This window comes from Anthonomus grandis, chromosome 2 (genome assembly GCF_022605725.1).
Source record: "Anthonomus grandis grandis chromosome 2, icAntGran1.3, whole genome shotgun sequence".
NCBI classification, from domain to species: Eukaryota; Metazoa; Arthropoda; class Insecta; order Coleoptera; family Curculionidae; genus Anthonomus; species Anthonomus grandis.
In genome coordinates, this window is record NC_065547.1 from 46,170,114 (window position 1) to 46,194,365 (window position 24,252).

At 33.1% G+C, this 24,252-nt stretch overlaps 1 protein-coding gene across 2 annotated transcripts in view; it reads right to left on the reverse strand.

Moving 5' to 3' along the window:
- Positions 1 to 1,916: 1,916 nt before the first annotated feature.
- LOC126733590 (protein retinal degeneration B) overlaps positions 1,917 to 24,252 on the reverse strand; it is a 100,257-nt gene continuing 77,921 nt past the window's right edge. For both annotated transcript variants that reach the window (XM_050436938.1, XM_050436937.1), the window contains exons 21-22: positions 21,125 to 21,396; positions 1,917 to 9,723 (exon numbers count right to left, since the gene is read on the reverse strand). In XM_050436938.1, coding sequence (XP_050292895.1) covers positions 9,597 to 9,723; positions 21,125 to 21,396 — 399 coding nt within the window. In that variant the 3' untranslated portion in view covers positions 1,917 to 9,596. The remainder of the gene's footprint in view (positions 9,724 to 21,124; positions 21,397 to 24,252) is intronic.

The window sequence follows — 24,252 nt, forward strand, 5'->3', positions numbered from 1 at the left end:
TGTCGGTTGATTCCTTATATACTGACTTTTCCAAGGCCTTTGACAGGGTTAATCATTCTCTCCTGGTTGCAAAGTTGTTACTCTATGGCATTGGTGGTTGTCTTTTGGCCTAGTTGAAGTCATATCTGTCTGGAAGAACACAGATTGTAAAGATAAATAACTTTTATTCTAGTCCTTTTTCAGTGACTTCTGGGGTTCCTCAGGGTGCCCATCTTGTGTTGCTTTTTGCTGATGATGTTAAGATTTTTAGAATTATAGACAGTAACTTGGCACATCATGAACTTTGTTCTGATCTTCACAAATTTGAATTATGGTGCAAGAACAATAGAATGGTCCTAAATGCTAAAAAATGCAAATATATTCAATTTACTATGAGTTTTAGTCCACCATTTCATCAGTACCATCTAATGAGTTCACTTATTGAGAAGGTATCAGAGATACGTGATCCTGGGGTGCTTTTTGATTGCAGACTAACTTTTTCAAAAAATGTTGAAAACCTGTGTAATAAGGCTTACAAAATGTTGGGTTTTATTAAGAGGCACACAATCTGCTTAAGTGCAATATAATTTTATATCTTGACTTTGCTTAAAGTGTGTCTTCTTTTCTATTGCAGTTACTCTGTTATAAACCATTGTTGTCCTTATATTTTATTTAATTTTATTGATGTTACCTGTTATCTGTTATTTATGCTAGATATTTAATGATAGTACTAATACTTCAAGTGCTTTATTGCGATATAAAATCTTATCTTGTTGAATATTTTATATACTATATTTATTTTGTAAATTGGTTAATTACCGTAATATATATATATACTATATTACACTCAAAAATATCCTTAGTTCTGCCAAAAGGGGGTGATGCTTACGGATGACACCCTTTGAGAAAATATAGTGGTCCTAGTTCTTCCAATTTATCTCACAATTATTCCTAACCGCATTTTTAGATAAAAGATATTCAGGTTGAAACTTTTTAGATTGACACTTATATAAATAATTAGATATGCCCAGAAATTTATTTAAAAGCTCAAAAATATTGCAGGCATATGAATTAAATAACCCCAAGATGTTCAAGAGCTATCATTATATATAATAAGATAAAAAGATATTGCTAGAATATGTTTTATGGTGACCTGGGATGTATCCTGAATATACTAATTAGACAGCTGATACTAACTAGATGCATGAGATATAGTATGTTTGTGCTAGCTGGATATGCCTCAGAATGGTGCAGTCGAATTCCTATGACAGATCAGAATGTGTATTAGGAATGAGGGCAGACAATTTGGGTATTTGTTGTGACTGTAATAAAGTTTTATTTCATTTACTTTGATTTTTTTTTTTCATTTATTTATTTTGACTGTACAATTATTAACTTTCTACTAGCTTGGAGTAGCGGTACATTTGACTATGTACTAAAAAAAATACACCCCTAATGAACCAATAAACTAGCAAGTATCTTACCAATTTGAAATCTAGATTAGATACGTCAACTTTTGAAATCACTTGCCAAACAGTGAAGTAATTTTCTTTTCCAGGACAAAGCTGGGAAATGACGGTAGAAAGATACAATTTTCAACACAAGTTGAGCAAAAATCTGATAATTTCTTAAAAATGTGAACAATTGTGTTTACAACAAGATAGATTTTTAATTTTTTTTTTTGGATCCCTGAGCACCTGGTTTATTGTCTGTTTTCGGCTTGTCGTTGATTTTTGGGACACCCTGTATATTTATAAATATAAGTTTTTATCTTAGAAAGTAAGTGAATTGTTGTCAGTTGATTAATACCTATTTTAATACTTACGAATACGAACAGGAAATTACTGTTAGGCAATGTACTAAATAAACATCATTTATTTTCAAGAGATACCAATTTACGGGGATCGATTTTGGCGGTAACAAATTAAACACAACTATAGAGGAAAGTATTTTATTGATTTATAACAATTTATTTCCTAAACATTGTCATTCACGTATCGACACGGTTGATCATTAATAAATGTTGTTTAATATAGTAACATCTATTAAGGCGACATTGTAGTACTTTTATAAATTAACCTTGGTTACTTCATAATTGTAATTCAGTAGATTTAATAAATTATTTTTAATATTATGTTAACTAAAAACCATTAGGAAACCATAAGTGTGTGCAATTTTTTAAACTTTTGTTAACAATGCGTCATTTATTTAGCCGAAATCATTTTTATAGTAGGGGAGACCGGGGACAATTGAAACAGGGGACGGTTGAAACAGTCGCCATTTTCACAACGCTTGACTAATTCCACATTTCTGCTCGACAGTGTGAAACTAGCCGAGTTTGTGTGTGAGCAAAGTTGGTGTGTTTGCGCTCGGCTCTCTTATTTTATAACAACAAAGTAGTTTTTACGTTTCATATAAAAAGTGTGGAAACAAGAAATTTAAGTGTAAATACACCACTTTTTTGTTTTAAATTTTACGGGGACGGTTGAAACATAATTTATAGAAGGCTTTTGGTATTATTTTTGCGTAAACTGATTGTAAGAAACTCTCTGAGGGCTATTATTTTGTTATAGAATGCCACGTGAAAGGGTCAGGAAAACAAATAGAGATACCAAATCCAACTTGGTTTACGAAAATGCGTATAGGGAGGTTATTGAAAATGGAGCATCCGTAAGGTCTGCGGCAGATTTGTTTGAACTGAATCATGTTACATTAGGCAAATTTATTAAGAAAAAGAAAGAATCTATTGAACAAGGGTCCACTGAAACTATAACAATGGGATATAGGTGCGTACGAGAATTTAACGTTGAGCAGGAAAAATCCATTGTTAAATACATAATAAAGGCATCTCAAATAAACACATCGGAAAAGTCTAGGGATATTTTTATAAATTGACTTTTTTTTTTGTTTAATTGTTCTAGAAAAATAATAGCCGAATTATAGTAATTAAGACTCTTTTACTATACTAAAAAAATAACCAAAATTACAAAAATAAAGAACTGCCTATAACTAAAATTAAAAAAAAAGTCTACAATTTCTTTAAAAATGTATTGTTTTGTATAATGAAAAAAATATGTTTTTTAAATTAGATACAAAAAAAAATATTGCGGAGGGTTGTTGGCTGGGGTCAGAAATAAAACAGAAACCTGTTTACCTAAATGTCGACGTTTCGACTTATATTAAGTCATCCTCAGGACACTAAGTCTAGGTTTCTTAAGTTATAATTAAAACACATTTATAATAGGAGCGTAGAATTATTTTAACATGGGTTTAATTTGTAGGTGTTATTGTGGGCAAACTAGAATCAACAATAATTCTACGCTCCTATTATAAATGTGTTTTAATTATAACTTAAGAAACCTAGACTTAGTGTCCTGAGGATGACTTAATATAAGTCGAAACGTCGACATTTAGGTAAACAGGTTTCTGTTTTATTTCTGACCCCACCCAACAACCCTCCGCAATATTGAAGATATTGAGTCACAAACACGAAATTGAAAACAAAAAAAAATCTTTATAAAAAACGCAAATTAATACAAAGTATGACCTCCACGCTGGTTTATGACGGCTCGACATCTATTGTTCATAGACAAAATAACGTTGTCGATGTTTTGTTGGGGTTTTTGCCCATTCCGCTATCAGTCGCTCCCGGAAACGAAAGGCAGTGTAAATGTCACCCATCTGTGGAGTCATTCTTCGTTGGAGCATATCCCATACATGCTCAATTGGATTACGGTCAGGAGATTGTGCTGGCCATCGCAATACATCAATCCCCTCGTTCTCCAACCAGTCTCTCACTACGCGTGCGACATGTGGACGCGCATTATCATGCATTAAGTGGAAGTTTCGGCCAACAGCGCCAGCAAACGGACGAACAACAGGTTGAAGAATGGTATCGATGTACTGCTGAGCTGTAAGGAAGCGATCTGGAAATACAAGGTCGGTTCTGACGCCCATCATTATTCCAGCCCATACCATAATTGTACCCCCTCTGTATGTATACACTTCCTGGACATGTCTTAACCCTTAACTACTGTGGTGCGGTCACCATGACCGCAGCGCTTATCAAGATCTCTAAAATTTGCCCCCTCTCAAGTTATAATGCCTTGGGCGTCCTTGTACCTTTAAATTAGTACAATTCAAGAAAGCAGTGCGAGTACGTCGTGTTTTATGTCTCTATTTTTTTAGTTACGCCGAGTTAAATTTTTTTTGCGGTCATAGTGACCGCAGTACAGTAACGGTGAAATATTTTATTCTTTGCTTGTAACGAATATTCAAATTTATTATGGCTAATGATGCGCCAGGTCCGTCAAAAAAAATTCGGTTTTGCGATACTGATTTTGAGTCTACAGGTTTAAGGTGGTTAGATGAAATCGAAAATGAAATGTTGACTGCAATTGAGAGTGATGAAGATAGTGCCAGTGAAAGTATTTATGAACCAAGTGAACATGACACTGATACAGAACAGGAAGGGGAAGAAGAGGAGTTTGCCAATACCGACGAGCAGGAAGATTCTGAGGATTATGAGGAACCGGTAAACCAAGCTTCCAAAAAATCAAGAAATTTTCTATGGCAAAAACCGATTCAAGTGGTCATCTGAGAGCTTTACATCGCGAAGCCGAACTCCAAAGCACAATATTGTGCTTCGTTTACCAACTCTACGAGGATCCGCTAGTCTGTTAGGGCATGAAGCACAACCTTTTGCAGTTTGGAACTTGCTGATCACGGATGATATGTTAAAAACTATTTTGCATTAGACTAATGAGAAAATAAAGAAACAAAGGGCCAATCTAAAAAATTCATCAAGATCAGAGCATCAAGATTTGGACATTGTTGAGTTAAAAGCTTTTATCGGCCTGTTATTTTACAGCGCAATTTTTGTGTCAAATCATGAAAATATATCCAGAATATTTGCAACCGATGGCACTGGACGAGAAATATTTCGATGTGTGATGAGTAAGCAGAGGTTTGCATTTCTATTAGCGTGCTTACGCTTTGACAATTCTTTAGACCGAAATATCAGGAAACAAGAAAATCCACTTGCTGCAATATCTGAACTTTTTGATCAGTTTATCAAAAATTGTCAGACTCTATATTCTTTGGGAGTAAACTGCTGCATTGATGAGATGTTGGTCTCTTTTCGAGGAAGGTGCAGGTTTAAAATGTATATGCCCAATAAGCCATGCAAATATGGAATCAAGATCGTATGTATGACAGATGCACGTACACACTATTTTTTTAATGGGTATATATATACTGGAAAAGACTCTGATGGATTTGGTTTGGAAGAACATTTAAAAAAATTTAATAAACCAACGCAGTCTGTATTGAGATTAGTACAACCAATAGCTGGATCAAATCGAAATATTACCGCCGATAACTGGTTTACTTCTTTAGAACTTGTCGAGCAATTAAAGAATCGGAAACTTACGTATGTCGGAACTGTTAAAAAAAATAAAAAAGAGATTCCCCCAGATTTTTTACCTAAAAAAGACAGAAAAGTTGGTAAGGATGGAACTTTATTTGGTTTTACTAAAGACGTAACCTTAGTTTCATATGTTCCACAAAAAAATAGAGCAGTGATTCTCGTATCATCCATGCACCATTCGACATCATTTGACGATGGCACGGAACAGCCAGAAATTGTAACCTACTATAACTCTACGAAGGGCGGGGTAGATGCCATAGATGAAAAATGTGCCAAACACTCTACAAGTCGCCGTACAAGAAGATGGCCTATGGTTATATTTTTCCGAATCTTGGACATAAGCGGAGTAAATGCTTATATTCTTCATCAGAGTTATAAGAACAATAAAGTAATGGAAAAAACCGACTTTATTAAAATTCTTGCTGATGAGCTAGTCAGGCCGCATTTAGAAAGAAGAGCCAATAATCCAAGAATTGCTCGAGATCTACGGTCTGCAATAAAAAGAATTCTAAATATTCCTGAAGAACGTCTGGAACAGGTGGAAATGGAAAAATTGGAAAAAAGGAAAACGTGTTACACTTGTCCTTCAAAACTAAAAAGAAAAACTTTTCATTTGTGCTACATGTGTACAAAACCCATTTGTGTTGAGTGTTCGACAAAGCTTTGCATAAACTGCAGGCATAATTTGTAACTTTTTTAACATGTGCAATTTTTTTTAGATAATGTTGTTTATGTAATGTTAAGTTTTTTTTTGTAACTCCATACCTTTATCTTTAAGAAAAAATAAGCCATATTATTTTAGAATTATTACTTTTTGTTTAATGTTTATTTTTAAAAAAACTGTAAAATTTTGAAAAAAAAGCCTTATGAAATAAAAACATTTAAAAAAATATATATATTTACTGGTTTTGTTTGTTTACCTTCGATTTTCATTAAAAACCTTTTAATATTTATTATAAATAATAAAACAATATGAAAAACACAAAAATATATTTTTTGGCGGTAATTATATTTGCGGTCACCATGACCGCACTACATGCGTAACGCTATTAAATCGACACTACAGTAGTTAAGGGTTAACCGTTCTGCATTTCCAGATCGTCTCCATACCCTCACTCGACGTGAATCTGGATGAAATCCAAATCTGGATTCGTCGGTGAATAAAACTATAGCCTAATCAGGTTCATTCCAGTTTTGATATTCTTGGCACCATTCTAATCTCGCAGCGCGATTGCCTCTGGAAAGAGGTGGACATCTAAGTGGCCTTCGATTGTAGAGGTTGGCTTCATGGAGACGATTTTTTATAGTATCACGGCCTACGGTAATATTGTGTGCTCTCTGCAAGTTGATAACTAATTCAGGAGCTGTAATGTTAGGTAGCCTTCTAGCAGTTAAAACTAAAAATCTATCTTGAGCAGCTGTCGTAGCGCGGTCACGTCCTGGATGTTGTTCAGCTAGATTTCCAGTTTCACGAAAACGCCGCCACAATCGACTTATAACGCTCTGAGTGACTTTTAGACGCTCAGCTACATCAATTTGCCGCATGCCTCCTTGAAGAAGTCCTACAGCTCTATTCATATCGTCCAAAGTTAAATGCCGTCGTTCCATGATAAAACACAATTTTTTTATTCACTCTGCAAAGCAGTAACTCTGTACCATGATTATTATTTTATAAAAATATCCTTAGACTTTTTCGATGTGTGTATTTTACGGTTTATCGCCAAAAGAAATACGTAAACTGGCCTACCAAATAGCCGTAAAATATTCATTGAATATGCCGAATACATGGACTAAAAACTCATCGCCAGGAGAAGATTGGTTTTTCGGGTTTATGAAACGTAATCCTGAACTATCAATCCGTTGTCCCCAGGCTACAAGCCTTTCAAGGGCGACCAGTTTTAACCCAACAAATGTACAACTTTTCTTTGACAATCTTGCCACGGTAATAGACAGATATGAATTCCAAGCGAAGGACATTTATAATATAGACGGTGTTACGACGGTACAAAAACCTGCCACTTTGGTTGCAGTAGCAATTGCGGTAAATGCAATTGGAAATAGCATCCCACTTTTCCAAGATAAAGATATCAGGATCATTTGGTTCGTGACGGTCCACCTGGGTGCATTGGAGCAGTAAATGCTAGTGGATGAATGCAAGAAGATGAAGCTATACTTAAGACACTTTCAAAAACATACCAACAGTTCAATTGAAAATAAAGTTTTGCTTTTAATAGATAACCATCAATTTCATGTAAGCATACCAAGCAAAGAAAACGGCATTGTTGTCCTCTCATTTCCCCCACACTTTGGATCGATCGATTTATGGTCCATTTAAAAAAGCTGTAAATTCAACTTAAAAGCTGGCTAAAAAAGCTGGCAAAACGATGACAATTTATGACATCCCCAGCATCGTTAAACAGAGTCTCTCTATGGTTTTAACACAATCTAATATTGTTGCTGGATTCCAGTGCACTGGTATATGGCCGTTTAATCGAGATATTTTTACGGCTTTAGATTTTGCTCCATCATATGTAACTGACAGACCTGCTCCCGAAAATTTGCAGTTAAATATCCCCCAAGAAGTCCAGGCAGTAGGTTCAAGAGAGAATAAAAATTTAAGCAGCACTGATTCTTTTTCAAAGTTAGTAAATTCTAACTCTCCAAGAGCGTCAACGAGCGGAACTATTTCGTTAGGGCCACCAAGCACCCCGCCTCCAGTTGCATCTACAAGTGTCTAATCAGCCTCTAACCTCTCTTTGGATGTGTTTTCACCTGAGCTAATAAGGCCGTTACCAAAAGCTCTTCCCCGGAAAACTACAGGGAAACGCAAAAGTAGAAAATCCACCATTTATACGGACACACCAGAAAAAGATGCTATTCAACAAGAATATGAAGCAAAAAAAAAAAGAAAGTGAAAAAAAAAATTGGTGATCCAAAAAATACATCAAAAACACCAGTGTCCAAAAAAACTCGTCAACAGAATAGTCAGGACGATAGCAGCAGTGACAATGAAGACTGTTTTTGTCTAGTATGTTTGGAATCGTATAGAATAATAAATAGCCGTTCAGGGGTGCATTGATTGCCACCAATGGTCACATGTAGAATGCACTCGTCAAGAAGATTTGTATATCTGTCATAACTGCATGTCAGAATAAATATTCTAATTTGCTAATTTATCTTTATTTCAGCATTAGGATAATTATTATGTTGTTTAAATTTGGTTTTATTTAAGTGTAAAAATTATATGTATCAATGTTTTTTCTTCGTATTTTTAAATTGAATGTTATTTCAGTATTAAAATAAATATTTTGTTTATTCTTAATGGTGTTTCAACTGTCCCTGGTATGTTTAAACTGTCCCCGTCTCCGGGACAATTTAAACAATATACAAGGCTATATGTTTCCTTTAATATCTTACAGGCATTATATAATAAGTTAAATAACCTGATTTAAAATATACAAGGAATTAATAAATGTCCTTGTAAAATATTTGGAAATTGTTTTAATTGTCCCCGGTCTCCCCTACCCTGAGGATGGCATAATACTGGCGGAAACATCTGGATTTTTGAACACTCAACTTTAATCTCCAAATCCGATTCATATCAAATCTAACCATAAATCATATTAGAGATAAGCTCAATTAAACAAAACACTTATTATCATTATATTACTTTTATATAATACATTTTGTCCTAAAGATCTTTCTATAAAAGTACTGTAAAGTCTGTTTTTTTTACCTTGCACGTTGTAACATTTTACCTATAGAGCTTTTTTTTTAGACAACCGACAATAAACTATATATTTCACCAAGAACAAGATCAATATTATTTTCTTTGATACACAATAACTATTACATATTGTACAATAAATGTAAAACAAACAAAATAACTTAAAAATTAAATTAAAATAAAAAAAGGCATACAAAAATGGTCTTTTATAATATAATAGGATATTTTTCAATTTAGAAAAAATATATTTATATCCTTAAAAATTCGAAAATAGTTAATACTGGGAAACGTGAACATTCCTGTTGTTGACGACCAAATGTCGTAAAAAATATGCATTTAAAAAATTATATTTACACTATAGTAGATTCTTTTTTTAGCTTAGATACTATAATATGATAAACCATAATTTCTGATATAAGGTAGGGATAGAAGCGCCGTACAAGAATTCACACAAGAAATCTATCAGTTACTACTCGGTGTCACTGAAAGCGCGGGTTTAGGTAAGTGGTAGCGTTTCTGACTTAGCGAACGCTCTATAGATGGCACCGCATCGGTCGGTATTGGGTACGAAGTTGCCCGTTTTGCTGACCTAGAATACGAAGAATCTGGTCAAACTTAAATCGAGTACAGTATACATACTATCATTCCATTTTTATTGTTAGTCCTTTATATAGAATGGTAAATAGATTTTAGGGAAATAGGACAGGAAACAAAGAACGTTGTTGCTTGTTCAACGACGTTTCGAACCCAGGGTTAGATCTTCATCAAGTATAATATTTTTTGCGAAAAATTTAGTTCAATTTATTATATTTTAAAGCCAGATGAAACATCGCTAAACAATTAAGAACTCCTCTATTTTGCTGTCCTTTTCCCGAATAATTTCTTTAGCATAGTCTATACAATTTAACTGACTGTCATTATCAGTTATGTATTACAACGTCCACGCTTACACTAACATTTCTACTTCCTACTTCAAAAATGCTATATCTACTAATGTTTACTTAGTTGAGGCAATATGAGGTGTTATTTACAAGGGTATAGGTTATTGGTTATTTACAAGGGTATACATTATACAAAGTACTTATAAGGATAGACTAACTACAAGTGAATAGCACCACAATTATGAAGTAATGGAAATACAATCTACGACCATAATTATTGTCTTATAAAAGGTAAATTTATAAAATATATTGGGACATAATTGGCCAGAGCCATTTTCTAAAGAGAAAAATAATACACAAGAAAATATTATATATATAGTAAGATTAGCCTAATAAACATAAAAATAGAATATAACAACACAGGTACAAATAAATGGTGTACAAAAAAAAAATACCATTTATGGTAAACACCTTGTATTCTGCAAATCGGTACTACTATAAAAATCAACCTTTTGCTGAGTTTCCTTGCCTATCATCGAAAAATATGGAGGATAAGGAGATGGTTAAAAAGTAAATCTATTAGGACATTTGAGAACTCTAGAAAGGTATCAAAACATTCCAAAAGGAAAACCTACTAAAAGTTGAATACTACTTTATGGAGTCATGCCTCTTTTTTTGGAGGGGTTTAATAACGGAAAAATAATTTTATGATTTTTAACGAAATATTCATGTATTGTTTGATGTTCTTGAGCAATTTACATCTGGAACTTAAAAAAATGTTTTTCAGATTTACCAGCATCTCTCTCCCACGAAATACTAAAGGTAGGTCTAATGATGGAAACAAATTTTTAAGATAATTTAAAGCAAATTATAGATATAAGAGGCAATTATTAAAGAACAATAACCGGATATTTCAAAAGCTGTTAGTATTACTGTGAAATATCCAAAGGAAGTACTTTTTCATTCTAGTCAAAATATACAAGAACTTTTTTCTCCTAATGAAGCAATAGCTTTCTTTATTATAAATGGAAGGCACGCAAAATTAGAAACACAATTTGGAAAGGTAAGTACCAATACTTTTTAGGTTAAACAACAAATAAATGTGCGGTATTTTTCATTTTAAATACCTACCAAGATCTACCCTTCATATCAGGAGATAATGAAATATAAAAAAATGATCTTACCGATTCGAAATCCAGATAATTTTATAGAAATTGAAGCGAATGTATCACTTCAAAATCTCGTAGATTTAACTGTCCAATAAATTTCATTAAATTTACATTCCTCTAATTTAAATAAACCATGTGATATTGTTTCAATATACAAGTGGAATATGGACAATAGCAGTAATCATCCAGAGTTCAAACAAAGATTTGTTGATTCACATTGTAGATTCAACTGTAGTCTGGACAAATTCGATACCTCTTTTAACAAAAAAAAAAACAACTAATCCATATTATGTAAACCACTCCTCGGACGTAAAAACACATTAAAATGTTAAGGTAAAGACACACAGATTTATATACAAAAAGATGAAACCATCAACTACGGTATACAGAGGACGGTGCAACGTTTGCATTTATTTTTTTATATTTATTAACATTGAGGTGTGTCTACCTACATAGATAAGTTCTACATGTAAACTTTGCGTTTCAAAAAAGCGGACGTTGCGATGCCGCAATTTTTTCTGCTCGGCGATGATAGGAGGCCGCCTTGGTCGTGGCTGAAAAAAGGGTTTAATTCATAACAGAAAAAAAATTAAATTAAAATTATCGTCAAATAAAAATCAAAAATAATGGGTTATAAAAAAATACTAAAGTTTCGTGGGTAAGAGAAGAAAAGTATACTATAAGGGAAAATTATATTATAATTCTTTAAATGTAAGAGTACATGGTTTAGCAAGTGTCTTTGTGCTTATATGGAGATGAGGGTTGCTATTTAAATTTTCAGTCTTGGCAATCCTAAGTTTAGGTGCTATATGACGTTTCCAGCTAAAAGTTTGACGTTTTTAACGCTTACTTTTTTTAGTCATTGAAGCACAAGATATATTCTTTACAATCTCTAAAAAATGTTTCCTTAACGAATAAATGAAGTTAACTAATGAACGCTTTTGTGCATTTCTTACTTTTTTACGTGTTGATCAACTTATTTCGATTTTTGGGGATGGAGTGCCATCCTTCGCCACTGTGAAACGCTGATTTAATGAGAAAGTGATTAAACTGGTGAAGGTCGACCAAAATTAGTTATTGTATTAGAAAACATTGATGCTGTACAAGAACTAGTAAAGAAAGGCCGTCATGTCGTCCCCTATAATTTAACAAAAAAATCCATGTATGACGTGTGAAATTTGGACACTTTTCTAGGGTTCTCTTGGTTGCTTTTATGAAACGAAATATGCCATTATCAAAAATTTGACAGTTGTCATTTTTAACCCTTTAAGGCACAAAAGACTTTTTTTTGCTTATTACTGATTTTTTTATAATAGAAAGCGCAAATCGTTTTAAGCTTCTGGATACTTGTTTCAGCTAGAAATACCGATTTGGTATTTTTGTATTTTAAGATTTTATTGTGCTGCAGTACTGAATATCACGGTCAGCAACATTATAAGATGAATCATTCATTCATTGAATATAATATTACACTTGCTAATGTTTAAAGATAAATTATTGGTAATACACCATTCCTACAATTTTTTTTAAATCCTGCTGCAACCTAATCTGGTCACGTGAAAATGAAATTTGTCTATAAAATTTAACTGCAACTATTAAGAAATTACCATTTTCAAAGCAGGAGATAATATGATTGATAAATGTATCAAACAGCAGAGAAGGAACCCCAGAGTAGACGACAATGTTACCAGACCTAGCATTATGAATGCTAACTTGCTGGGTACTTTGCAACAAGAAATCAGCCCACAGTTCCTTAGTAATATACCATTAAAGCTGTCAAAAGCCTTGGAGAAGTCAGTGTAGACGATACCCCTTTCCCAAGCCAATTAGCAAATCCTGTTGATTTTCCAGATGTGAACCCATGTTGTTCACCCACCTTGTATTAGCTCTATAATAGCTCCTTACAATGAAATGCAACTGATAATAAATAAGGCTATTCAAAAGCTTTGGGATTCCAGATTGTATATTTATACTTCTATATCGTCACTTCACTTGTCGCTGGGTTTCCATAGAATTGAAAGAACTGCTGTATCCGAAGATCTTTTAAATATAATAAAAAGAGGGTAAGAAATAGACAAATTTTGATAAAACATTATTGGGAACACCGTACGGACCTGAATTTAGCTTTGGCTTTAGCTTAAAAATTTTATCAAATACTAATTCAAGTGATAAATTTACATTGGGAATGACTGTATTATTTATCCTAGTCTGGTTGTAAGCACTAGGATTATTTGGGTTATTCAGTGGAAAAAAATTGAGCAAAATAAGGATTCAGGATTCATTATCTTTGTAATTCATCAAATTATTCTATTTACCTCTCTATTCTTATTTAAATTAAACCAAAAACTTTTAGGGTCAGTATAAAACTGCTGATCCAACTTCAAAAGGTGATTTTGATGACAAATATCACTCAATGTTTTACATCTCACCTTAAGATTAGAAAAATGTCAATAGTCAGCTGCTCGATTAATGGTTATGAGCCTTTTTCTTTAACTTAACCAATGATCTCAATTCAGCTAAGAACAAAGGAAACTGAGATATTTTAAACCATTTTAACGGCATAAAGGGTGCTATACTGCCCAACTATGGAAAAAGGCAGTATCTGCTAATCAGCAAATTTGTGGGAAAAGGGCAAAAACTTTAAGATCATTTGCCAAGCTTTTTTTAAAGCAAACTTTAAACAAAAATGTGTTCTTATATTAAAGACAATATCAGAAATGTTTTTTCAATAAGCAAAAACGTTTTTTAGTTCTACAGTAATTAATTAAGCCAATTACTGCTTTTCTCCATTGTATTAAATATCCTTCTGAGGCAACCATAAAGCAGTAAGTGTCACATACTGCTTTTCTGCTTTGATTTTTTATTATACTGCTTTTAAGTGTTGGGTAATAATGAAAAATAACGCAGGTAAACTTTGAACATTTTTATTTATTGAGTCACTCTTTTTTTGTTACATTTCTTTTTAATATTTTGTGTTTTTTGTGGAGCGGTAAACACAGGTAAATTAAGCCAGAATTCTTTTCGATTTTCGGTCATTAGGCTCAACAATTTTTTTTATAATAGTTGCTTTTTTTTCCTCACTAATTCCACATGGAATAGTAAACTGAAGAGGGTCAGAAATTGTTTTTATTTTATATACATCACTCCGAAGGAAATTAAGTGTTTTAAAGTTTTCACTTTCTAGATCACATTGGACCACCAAGTCAAAAGATCCTCGTGTTGCTTTTACATGGACAATATCCGATAGCAATATCTTTTCTTTGTTAGTTGTCATGTTTCTCTTATTAACTGATGACAAATCTTTAAACTCATAAAAATCAGTTATCATCATTTCTTTTGTTTCAATTCTTCCTCCGTTTGCTTTTTGAATAGCGGTGACGAAATCATTAAAGTCACAAGTTTTTTTTTGACGCTTAAGTGATAGTTCAATTTGATGGTGTAGGGAGTCGGCTGACATAAACGTATGAGCGGCCTCAAAATAAAAAAAATCAATAGTCTGAGGTGCCACTCTTAAAGAATTGACAATGTAAACAAGAAATGTCATTATTGCCCAATTTTTATTTTGGGAAGAGCAGTTATCGAGCCAAAATATAAAATTTTCAGCGTCTCTATGTCGAAGTATGAACAGACAGAAACAACTTATCAACTCCTCTTTCCCTCTTCCCCGTATGGCCAAGTAACCAAATGTAACCAGTTTCTTCGCATTGGATTTTTTTGAACCAAGGGGAGCAAAAGTTTCGTTGTAAGCCACTAACCTTTGAGTAAACAAAACTTTTTTAAAACTTTCCATCTTTGGAAGCATGAGGATTTTTCTAAATCTGCTGAAACGCAAACTGTTTTACAATCGTAGTCAGTGTTTGCATGTTTTTTATATAGATTTCTGGCGATTTTGGCCTTATTTATGTGATCTGACCATTTCTTGCAAACTGAGCACTCTGGGTTTAAATTTTCACTTTGGTGCTTATGAAGTTTCATAACTTCGCAACTTTCACATTCTTCATGGCCCAGTTTTGTAAATCTAATGTTTTCTGCAAATAATATTTTTCTATATGCTTCATATCCACATTTGTGTTCTGGGTGTTTTTATATACAATCTTGATGCATAGAAACAATGGTTACATCGCTGGGCAGGTATTTCACGTAAGGAGCATGCTCACGTCGGTAGTGGGAAATGCTTGAATGAAACGTTGCGATATGATTTAATATCAATTGCCTATCAATTTTATTGGCTGGAGGATTATGTCACCTGCGGTCTTTATTTGGTAATATTGATCCTGGTCCAGTTTTGTGCAAAAAATTAAAAATAACTCTGTCATTTTTTGGATGGTATCCCAGTGTTGTTAAATAAAATATCTTACATACATTCACTGACATTCCACTGTCTTGAGTTAATTTGTAAGAAAAAGTTAAATTTTGTTGAGAATATTCAGCAGTTATGGTTCTCTTTTTAACTGACACTCGGCTACATGAATTAAGGATAAACTTTCTTTGATCATACCATGTTAAAGACCAAAAACTGTCATGAATTGATTGTCTTTGTTCTTCTTTCATTAATTTCTTGCACTTTTTGCTGCATGAATCTTTGCAGGCTTCTCTAAGTGGATGTTTTGTTATATTTTTAAGTTTAGACCTTTCTTTCCGTGATATTTTGTTTTTCTTCTTTTTCATATTTCTCTGTATTTCTTTTAAATTAGCCAAAGGAATATTTTCATCTGGACTGCTAGAGTCTTCTTCATTTTCTTTTCAAATATATTTCCCAAATTTTGTGTCCACATTTCATCTTTGTTATTATCGGATTCCCCAATTTCGTCTGCATCTAATCCTACCAGTTCCGTTTGCATAGTATTTACTGAAAATTTTTTGTAAGAATACATACCCATAATTTAAACCTATTTTTTAGTGCTTTTAGCGGACATAATATACTTAATTTAAAACATTTTTACAAGATTTTTACCTATGTCAGTACTTTCATTCTGCAAAATTATAAAGCTATGTTGAGACGCTTCTTCGATAATATTGTCAGGCTCCTCATGACATATTTCTTCCCCCATATTACTGGAATTTTTATTCATCGCCATTTGTAGAATCAATTCTGCTCTTGTCAAGCTAAAAATAGCATTCATTATATTAACTTGTGTGTGAAATTTGGTTAAGATCGATTAAATATTTTAAAAGCTATGACAAAAAAAACAATTATTATTTGTAACTTTGACACCCTGTACCCTTGCTATAAATCATTTTTGAGCAAAATTTTATTGAAACATTTTTTTATTTATTTTACTTCTACAAATCCACATAAATAAATAATTATCTCTTTTACACTTACCTTTTTTTGTCCATTTTCACTGTGAATTTACAACTACTTACTAACTAAAAAAACTAATCAACGCTCGTTGTAACTGTGCAAGTATGACTGATTGAACACGAGGTATTATTTTTACAAGGGCCGCAGACACTAAATAGTAAGGTTACAAACTGAACAAAACCACCTGATGCATTGTAGGAAAACAGCATCTATTTGTTTACCCAAAGAAACTGCCTACTTGTGTTGTATTATGCACTTACTGCTTTTTTCTGTTGTCACAAAAGTCACCTAATCCAACACAAGAAAGCAGCAACTATTTTTTTACAAAAAAAAGATACTGCCTATTTGCTTTGTATTATATATTTACTGCTTTCTTTTGTTGTAAATGCTTTACTTATTTAAAAGGCAGTACTTTTCATATCTTTCTTATTAAGTAAATGATTTTACTGCTTTTTTGCATTGGTTTAAGATGTAAAATTTGCATATCTTTCCAGCAAAGCAAAAAAACGATTTTTACATTTTTTGGCAGTTACTGCCTTTCTCCATAGTTGGGCAGTATAGCCATTCCTAAAATATGATAAAATTAAGAGACTATGACATTAATATCGTTTGATGCCAATAAACCATCCCACGTAACTGCACCTACGTAGATAATTATTGATACAATTATAATCGGCCAATGTGTTGATAAAAATTCAGGTATGAGTAAAACTGACCTAATAGTAACCCATGTGAATTCAAAGAGCAAGAAACAGCTGTCCCTGAGTCACCATTATTAAGCTGGCTTTATGTCTATTAAAATAGCCACCAAAAATATAAAAATCAGTACCTGAATACTCCTACCTAAGAATGTCGACTTTGTGGCAGTGGGTGGCAGTGCTCTTCAAATAACTGTTCATCAGAATAATATGCCAACTTAAGCTTTCTAACATAGACAAAGTCTTTATTAAGACATAAATTAAAAGGACACCTCCATGACTCTTGTTGCTTGTAATGCTTGTCCTGTCACAACAAAACAAATTGAAAGACTTCACTTTTAACTCAGCATCAAATACTCCTCTGAGAGCCAACTTTCAATAAACACCAAGACATCATAGCCAGAACACAAAATTGCTTTGCGAAGACCACTATCCTAGTTCTTATACCACCAACAACATTTAACAAAAATAAGTTGTGAAGTCAATCTGTGTTTTTTGATTCATAACATTGTCAGAATCAGCAATACAAGCCACATTAATCCTAAACTTTAAACTAATGTTCACCTCACCGAATTTTTAATTTTGTATGTGTGACTATTGGCCGACCTATTATCGGCCAATAGTAAGTACTTCTTTGGCAGTTTTAGCGTCAGTAAAAACTACCTTAGGTGGTCTTGATCCATTTTCTCACTTTTTACTTAATCGTACTACTTTAATCATCTGTTCAGCAGCAGGTTTCTTGTCTAATATGTCTAATAAATCCCTGATCTTCTGCTGGTCATCCTGAATTCTATCTTGGATCCTCTCCTTATTGGGTTCAAGCATGTTGTCAACTATAATATTGTTGACCCTCAGATTTCTCTAAAGGGTCAATTAAAATCAAAGCTCTACAAAACGTTTTTTCGTTTAATACGAACGTTTCGGCTTATATTAGGCCTTCTTCAGGGCGAACAGAAAAATCAAAGACTGTTCAAAGTGCAACATAACTGTACTTTTTTTTAATGACTCCATTTGGTTTATTAGTTTTTGACCATATCAAACTGCTGGTGTGCAAGCAACAAAAACAATGATTATCATTAATCTTTTAATCATTATTTTTGTTGCTTACACACCAGCAGTTTAATATCCTCATAAATTAATAAACCAAATGACATCAATGAAAAAAAGTACAACTATGTTCCACTTTCTGCAGTCTAACGAAAAGCTTTGATTTTTCTGTTCGCCCTAAAGAAGGTCTAATATAGGTCGAAACCTTGGCATTAAAAAAAGTTTTGAAGAGCAAGTAACCGACAATCGGTTATTTACAACCAGGTGTAGTGATGAAATAGCCTATACTACGAGACGGAAATATTTGTCAGTGACATCACAAACGACCAACAAGCAACACAACTAGAGTGGCTAAAAATAATGTTTAATTCCCACTATACAAAATCTATTGATAGCTTGCAAAATGTCACTTACTCTAATGGTGTGACCTCGCTGATTTGGTCGAACGTTGTACTTAGTAAAACTTTGCGGGGCGCGCCGGTGCCAAGTTTCTTACTTGTCTTTTTCTCTCGCGGTAAATCTATAATCGCGGTAAATGGAGCAGCAATCCGACCAGCCTTTAATTTTAGCAGAATGGCAACGCCTAGCCAACATACCTGCATTTGTTGCTCTTTCATTCCATAGACGCGTTTGGGGGTTTATTCTAATAAATATTTTGAGTAATTTGTAATAAATAGGTATTTTAAGTAAAATAATTTTTTTATAAAATGGCAGACGAAGCTTCGTCAAGTTCTGGTCCGCCTGCTAAAAAAGCAAAAAGGAAATATTTGACTTCTGGCGGACATCAGTTAGTGAAAACTGTATATGAAAGTGTTTGTGCTAGAAATCCAGATTTGTCTATTGAGGACGCGGCAGAATTATGCGGGAATTTAAGTTCCAGGACAGTTTTTAGATGTCTGAAAGCTAAAGAAGAAAAGCAAGTGGAGACAAGAGGCAGAAAAAAGATTGTGCTAGATGATTACGTAAAATATGCCATTCGCCGAAAAGTGCACAGTTTTTTCTTTAGGAACGAGATACCAACAATAAAGAAAATTAAGACAGAACTTACTGTTGATAATTCTTTACCCAAAATATCTTTTGGTGTTTTAAAGTGAACATTGCATGAGTTGTTTGAATTTTCGATATTTACGATTTTTTCGATATTTGCATGAATTTTCGATATTTAAAAAGAAACCGCAAAAGTTTTTTTGTATTGTCGAAGGAAATATTTAAAAGAAATTCGTGAACATCGGCGTGAAGGAAGAAAAATTTATTACGCCGATGAAACATGGCTGAATGAAGGACACACCCGTGCAAAAGTATGGCAGGACTTAAATGTCACAAATTCGCGGCAAGCCTTTTTGGGTGGGCTTTCCACGAGTTTGAAAGCTCCTTCTGGCAAGGGCAGTCGCCTAATTATTACACATATAGGTAGTGATTCTCGATTTCTGGAAGGTAGTCTGAACGTTTTTGAATCGAAGAAAACGGGTGACTACCACGAAGATATAAACGCAGAGGTTTTTGAAAAGTGGTTTTCGTCGGTATTGGTGCGAGTAGACCCCGGTTCAGTTATCGTCATAGATAATGCGCCTTATCATAGTCGGCGAGTGGAAAAAATACCAACGACTGCTTGACGAAAAGGAGACATAAAAGACTGGTTAAAATCAAAAGGGGACATACGATTCGACGAAGATATGCTCAAGGTACAATTGCTCAATATTGTTCGTATCCACAAAAACCAGTAAATTAAATATGTTGCTGATGAAATGGCGCGAGAACGTGGTGTTACAATATTGCGTTTACCTCCGTACCATTGTGAACTAAACCCTATAGAACTTATATGGGCACAAATAAAAGGTGAAGTTGTTAGTAAAAATAAAACGTTTAAATTGAATGACGTAAAAGTTTTATTAAACGAAGCTATTGGTGGCGTAACAGCAACTAACTGGCAAAAGTGCATCGGACATGTGATCAAGGAAGAACAAAAAATGTGGGATTTGGATATTCAAGTTGAAGTTGTAGTTGAACCACTTATTATAACTCCTGGTTCCGCAAACAGTGATAGTGATACTGACAATTCTTCTTTAAATTCTTATGAAACCTCAGATAGCGAATGACAAATTTAAAAAATAATTGGTTGTGTCCAGTCAATAATAAATCATCTTGTCATATCTTGTTTCGTCAATTTTTTAAAACACCCTGTAGATTAAATTTATTTTTAAAAGTGCCTCTTGTCTTCCCCATTCACATTAGTTGTTATAGACTAATAAACCTTAGAAACTATACCTCTTATTTTGTCTTTTTTCTATTAGTATTTTTTGCAATAGAAAAAGCCGCCATGTATGTGTTCCAATTATTGGCCGATAATTTATAGGAGCCCAAGTGCTAAATTGAGCAAAATATCAGGGATATTTTATGCAAAATTACTTATACTAGAAACAAAATTTTTAATTTTTTTAAAAAGTTCTATTAATTACCTAAACTCGACCTAAATAGTAGGTATATTCATTTTAGAAAATGCATACGCCGCCGCTGGAATCCACTCCTCTTGCCCCTAAAACGTCTTGGCGGCCCTAATGCTAAAAATGAGTCACTGACAATGATTTCCGTCTCGTAGCCTAAGTAGTTGAACTTCAGTGTATATGACATAAATTTAAAAAAAATTGTCGGCTGCCTGGAAAGTGTAATTTTTTTTAGTTGTAATTAACGTGTTTTAAGCTGCCTCTTGTGTCTTTAATTAAGATCCCAATTTTCCAATAAACCCAGTGGTTCAACACAATTGACCCCTCATCCAACTTAACCCTTTAAAAAGTTCTCTATATATATCTCTATATTACACATTACCTCTAATACTCAAAAAAAAAACTAGATTTTCTTCATTGAATCGATTTAATATCATCCAAGTACATACCTTCTTCTTCTACTAATCGTCTGGCCGGGCAACCCAAAATATCCCCTAGGAATAACCATCCTGGCGTTCCCTTGGGCAGGTCGAGACCCTCCGTGAGCCATCAACGTTGCCAAATGCACCGCATAACCGTCTTGTAACACGGTGGACTGACTCTGCTGTTTTTTGGACGCTTTGCCCACCACGTAGATCTGTTTCGGTTTTAATCCTACGTTGGTGTATACGCTGATATCTTTGGCGCTCCCGTAAGCTGAGTGTATTATGACGCCGTGGTTCTAGACATAATAGGAAACGTTTCAAGTGATTATTATCATATAATAGAGGATATTCACGGATTCGTTGGTCAAAGTATATCTAAACACAAAAAATATAGAATCCTACTAATTTTTCTTCCTTGGTTCTAATGGCGGATCTCCCATAAGGCTGACTAGGCTGAAGCAAAGATAATTATACTAACGAATAGATAACCCACGTAAATGGCAAGCTGTGAACCGACAAGGAGACATCAATGCTTCCTTAAATAAGAATATTTTATGCGCTAACCGTGTAAGAATCGAAGCGACGTTGCCATTACTGATAACATTTTAAATTTTATCTGTTAGTGAATAATTCTCTCGCGCCGCGCCGCGCCGTATAAAGGCAGAACGAGGTATTCGCAAAAATTAAGTTTTGGGAAAATGAATGTTTTAATTAATTTTTAGTTTATTCTTAACATATTGATTTAACTTATTATTAGAAACTTGTGACTATGTTTTTTGCCTTATTTATTTAGATACACTGAGATAAAATTGCTTGGGCCTTAATATATAGTGAGGTTTTGTCGCCTGCATTATGTGCCTCTGTAAAACTACATAAAATATTACACCTACCATATTATTTTATTGAAAAAATTTGTAAAAATCGCGAACAATTGTTGAGTCATCATTTTGGTTTTGTTCGCATTAAAATTAAAATTTCTCCATTATTATTTCAAACGCTAAAATAAAAAAAAAATGCACGTACCTAGAAAAATTAAACGGTTCCAAATCTATAAGACTTAATTTTTGGCATTTTTTGCATTGATTTGTCTTTGTACCGCATCGCAGAATTATTATTGATAACGCCTTAATCTTTAAAGTTGACATTTGAAGTTAATTAGGAACAAAGTGAAGGAATATGTTTTAATAGAAAATAATTCTCACAAACATTTTAAATAACAAAATCAAAGAAACATTACTAGTACCTATTTTATTTTTATGAAAAAACTTAAAGTTATGGTTTAAAAAATAATAGGATATTGGAAGTTTCCAATTCTTATATAGGCCTTTAATCGAAAATACGAGAGCATGTGTTGCTTTTTTTGAGGAACGCCCTAAGACACCTAAATCTTCAAATCCTTCAATGAGATCGAGTTTTTTGTTGTATTCAATTAGTTTTTTAATGCTAACCTCGTCAAAGACTAACACAAATTTTTTTTCATTTTTGGTCATACCCTCACATTTTTTTTTAAGATGATACTTTAAACCGTTATCAATATCTGTTTTAAATAAATTTTCGCTCATCCATCTTCGTATTGTTGAAACGGACGGTAAAATAAAACCTTTACGCCTCAAAAACATATATGCCGCAGGAGATTTATAAAAAATTGACACAGACACTTCTTTTTCCTTGTTGTTCCATTTTTTTTCTAGACTGTCCATTTAATTGCCTCAAAATAAATGTTTTTGATACTACTGATAGAAATGTTAACAACGGCATTACTTTTGAAATTAAAGATTTATTATTTTTTTGTTTTAACTGCAAAAGTCGCATACGGAATTTATTTTTTTTTTAATTTACTTCCGAGAATTTTTATTTATTTTTTTAACATTAATTTTCTTGGCGTCATTGCATGATTTGGAAGTTTAATTATTTCCTCTAGTTTTTTTGTATTATGATCGCCTTCGTTTAAATGTAATTTTTTCGTTACATTTTCGTTGGTTATCGGACTGTCTGTAGGTAAAGCCCGTTTTTTCCCCGAATAGGTCCTTTCTGGTGATAGTACTTTTAAATGTTCATCTGTTGGGAAATATACGTAGGGTATTGCATTTGTTTTTAAATAACGCCGTTTTTCCGTCCGAAAAGAGCTGTCCGCAAGATGTCTCTCACATAAGTGTTTATTTAGGATGGCGCGCAAAGGAGAAATTCTATCAAAAATATTTATATCAACGATCCCACCCTTAAACTTCCCCAAAATCGATATCATATAATACCTACCTATTTAAAAAGAAAAGCGTTACTTATATTTTTTGTCAACCTGATGATCTAAATTTGACGATTCGCTTTACCATTTAAGGTTACAATTTATCTTTCTAATTTTTGAGTTTGTATACTTTAAAGTTGGTCAAGATCAGAAGATTCAGTATAATAAAATAAAATAATATATTTTTCGCCTTCACTCAAAAAGTTCACTTTATTGACTTTTACAGATGAGGCAGTAAAATGATTAATAGGGAGTAAAATGAAGAAGTTTACTACACGAGCTTTAGCGAAGGCAGTAATTTTAAAACGCCTATTTTACTCTAATAAATAACTATTATTATTTGTTATGGTACTATTTTTAAGGTTTTATCTCAAAGTAATTATTGTTTTGGAATTTGACTATTTAAATTTAATTTTCAGTATTCAAAAATTAACTTTGTACATCACCTCATAGTTTTACCACCTTACACATTTTTCATTTACCTAAAAGTCAGAAAATTATAGTTTTTGGTTAACTGTAATTTTCATTGCCGAATAGTTCCTAATTAAAACTTGAGATAGATATAGATTGTAGGTGATATTCATTTCACAGGTATTTAGCTGTAACTTTGCGTAAAAACACACGTATTTATACCTGGCTCTTCTAGGACCCACAGTTAAAGACCCATGAAACGAACTTTAGGTACAAGGTGTTCCATTTAAGAGGAAAAACGGAATATTTTTTACTTTTTCCGTATCTTTACAAAATTGAAGATAGCCAATCGACGTATTTTAACTCGGAGAATTTGAAAATCTTTAAATTGAGCTTTAAATTGAGCTTAAGAATATAATTTGTATCAATATAATTGAATCGTCTAATTTCAAAAGCGGCCATCTCCACTGAAGCTAATTATAAGAAAAATGCAAAAAAC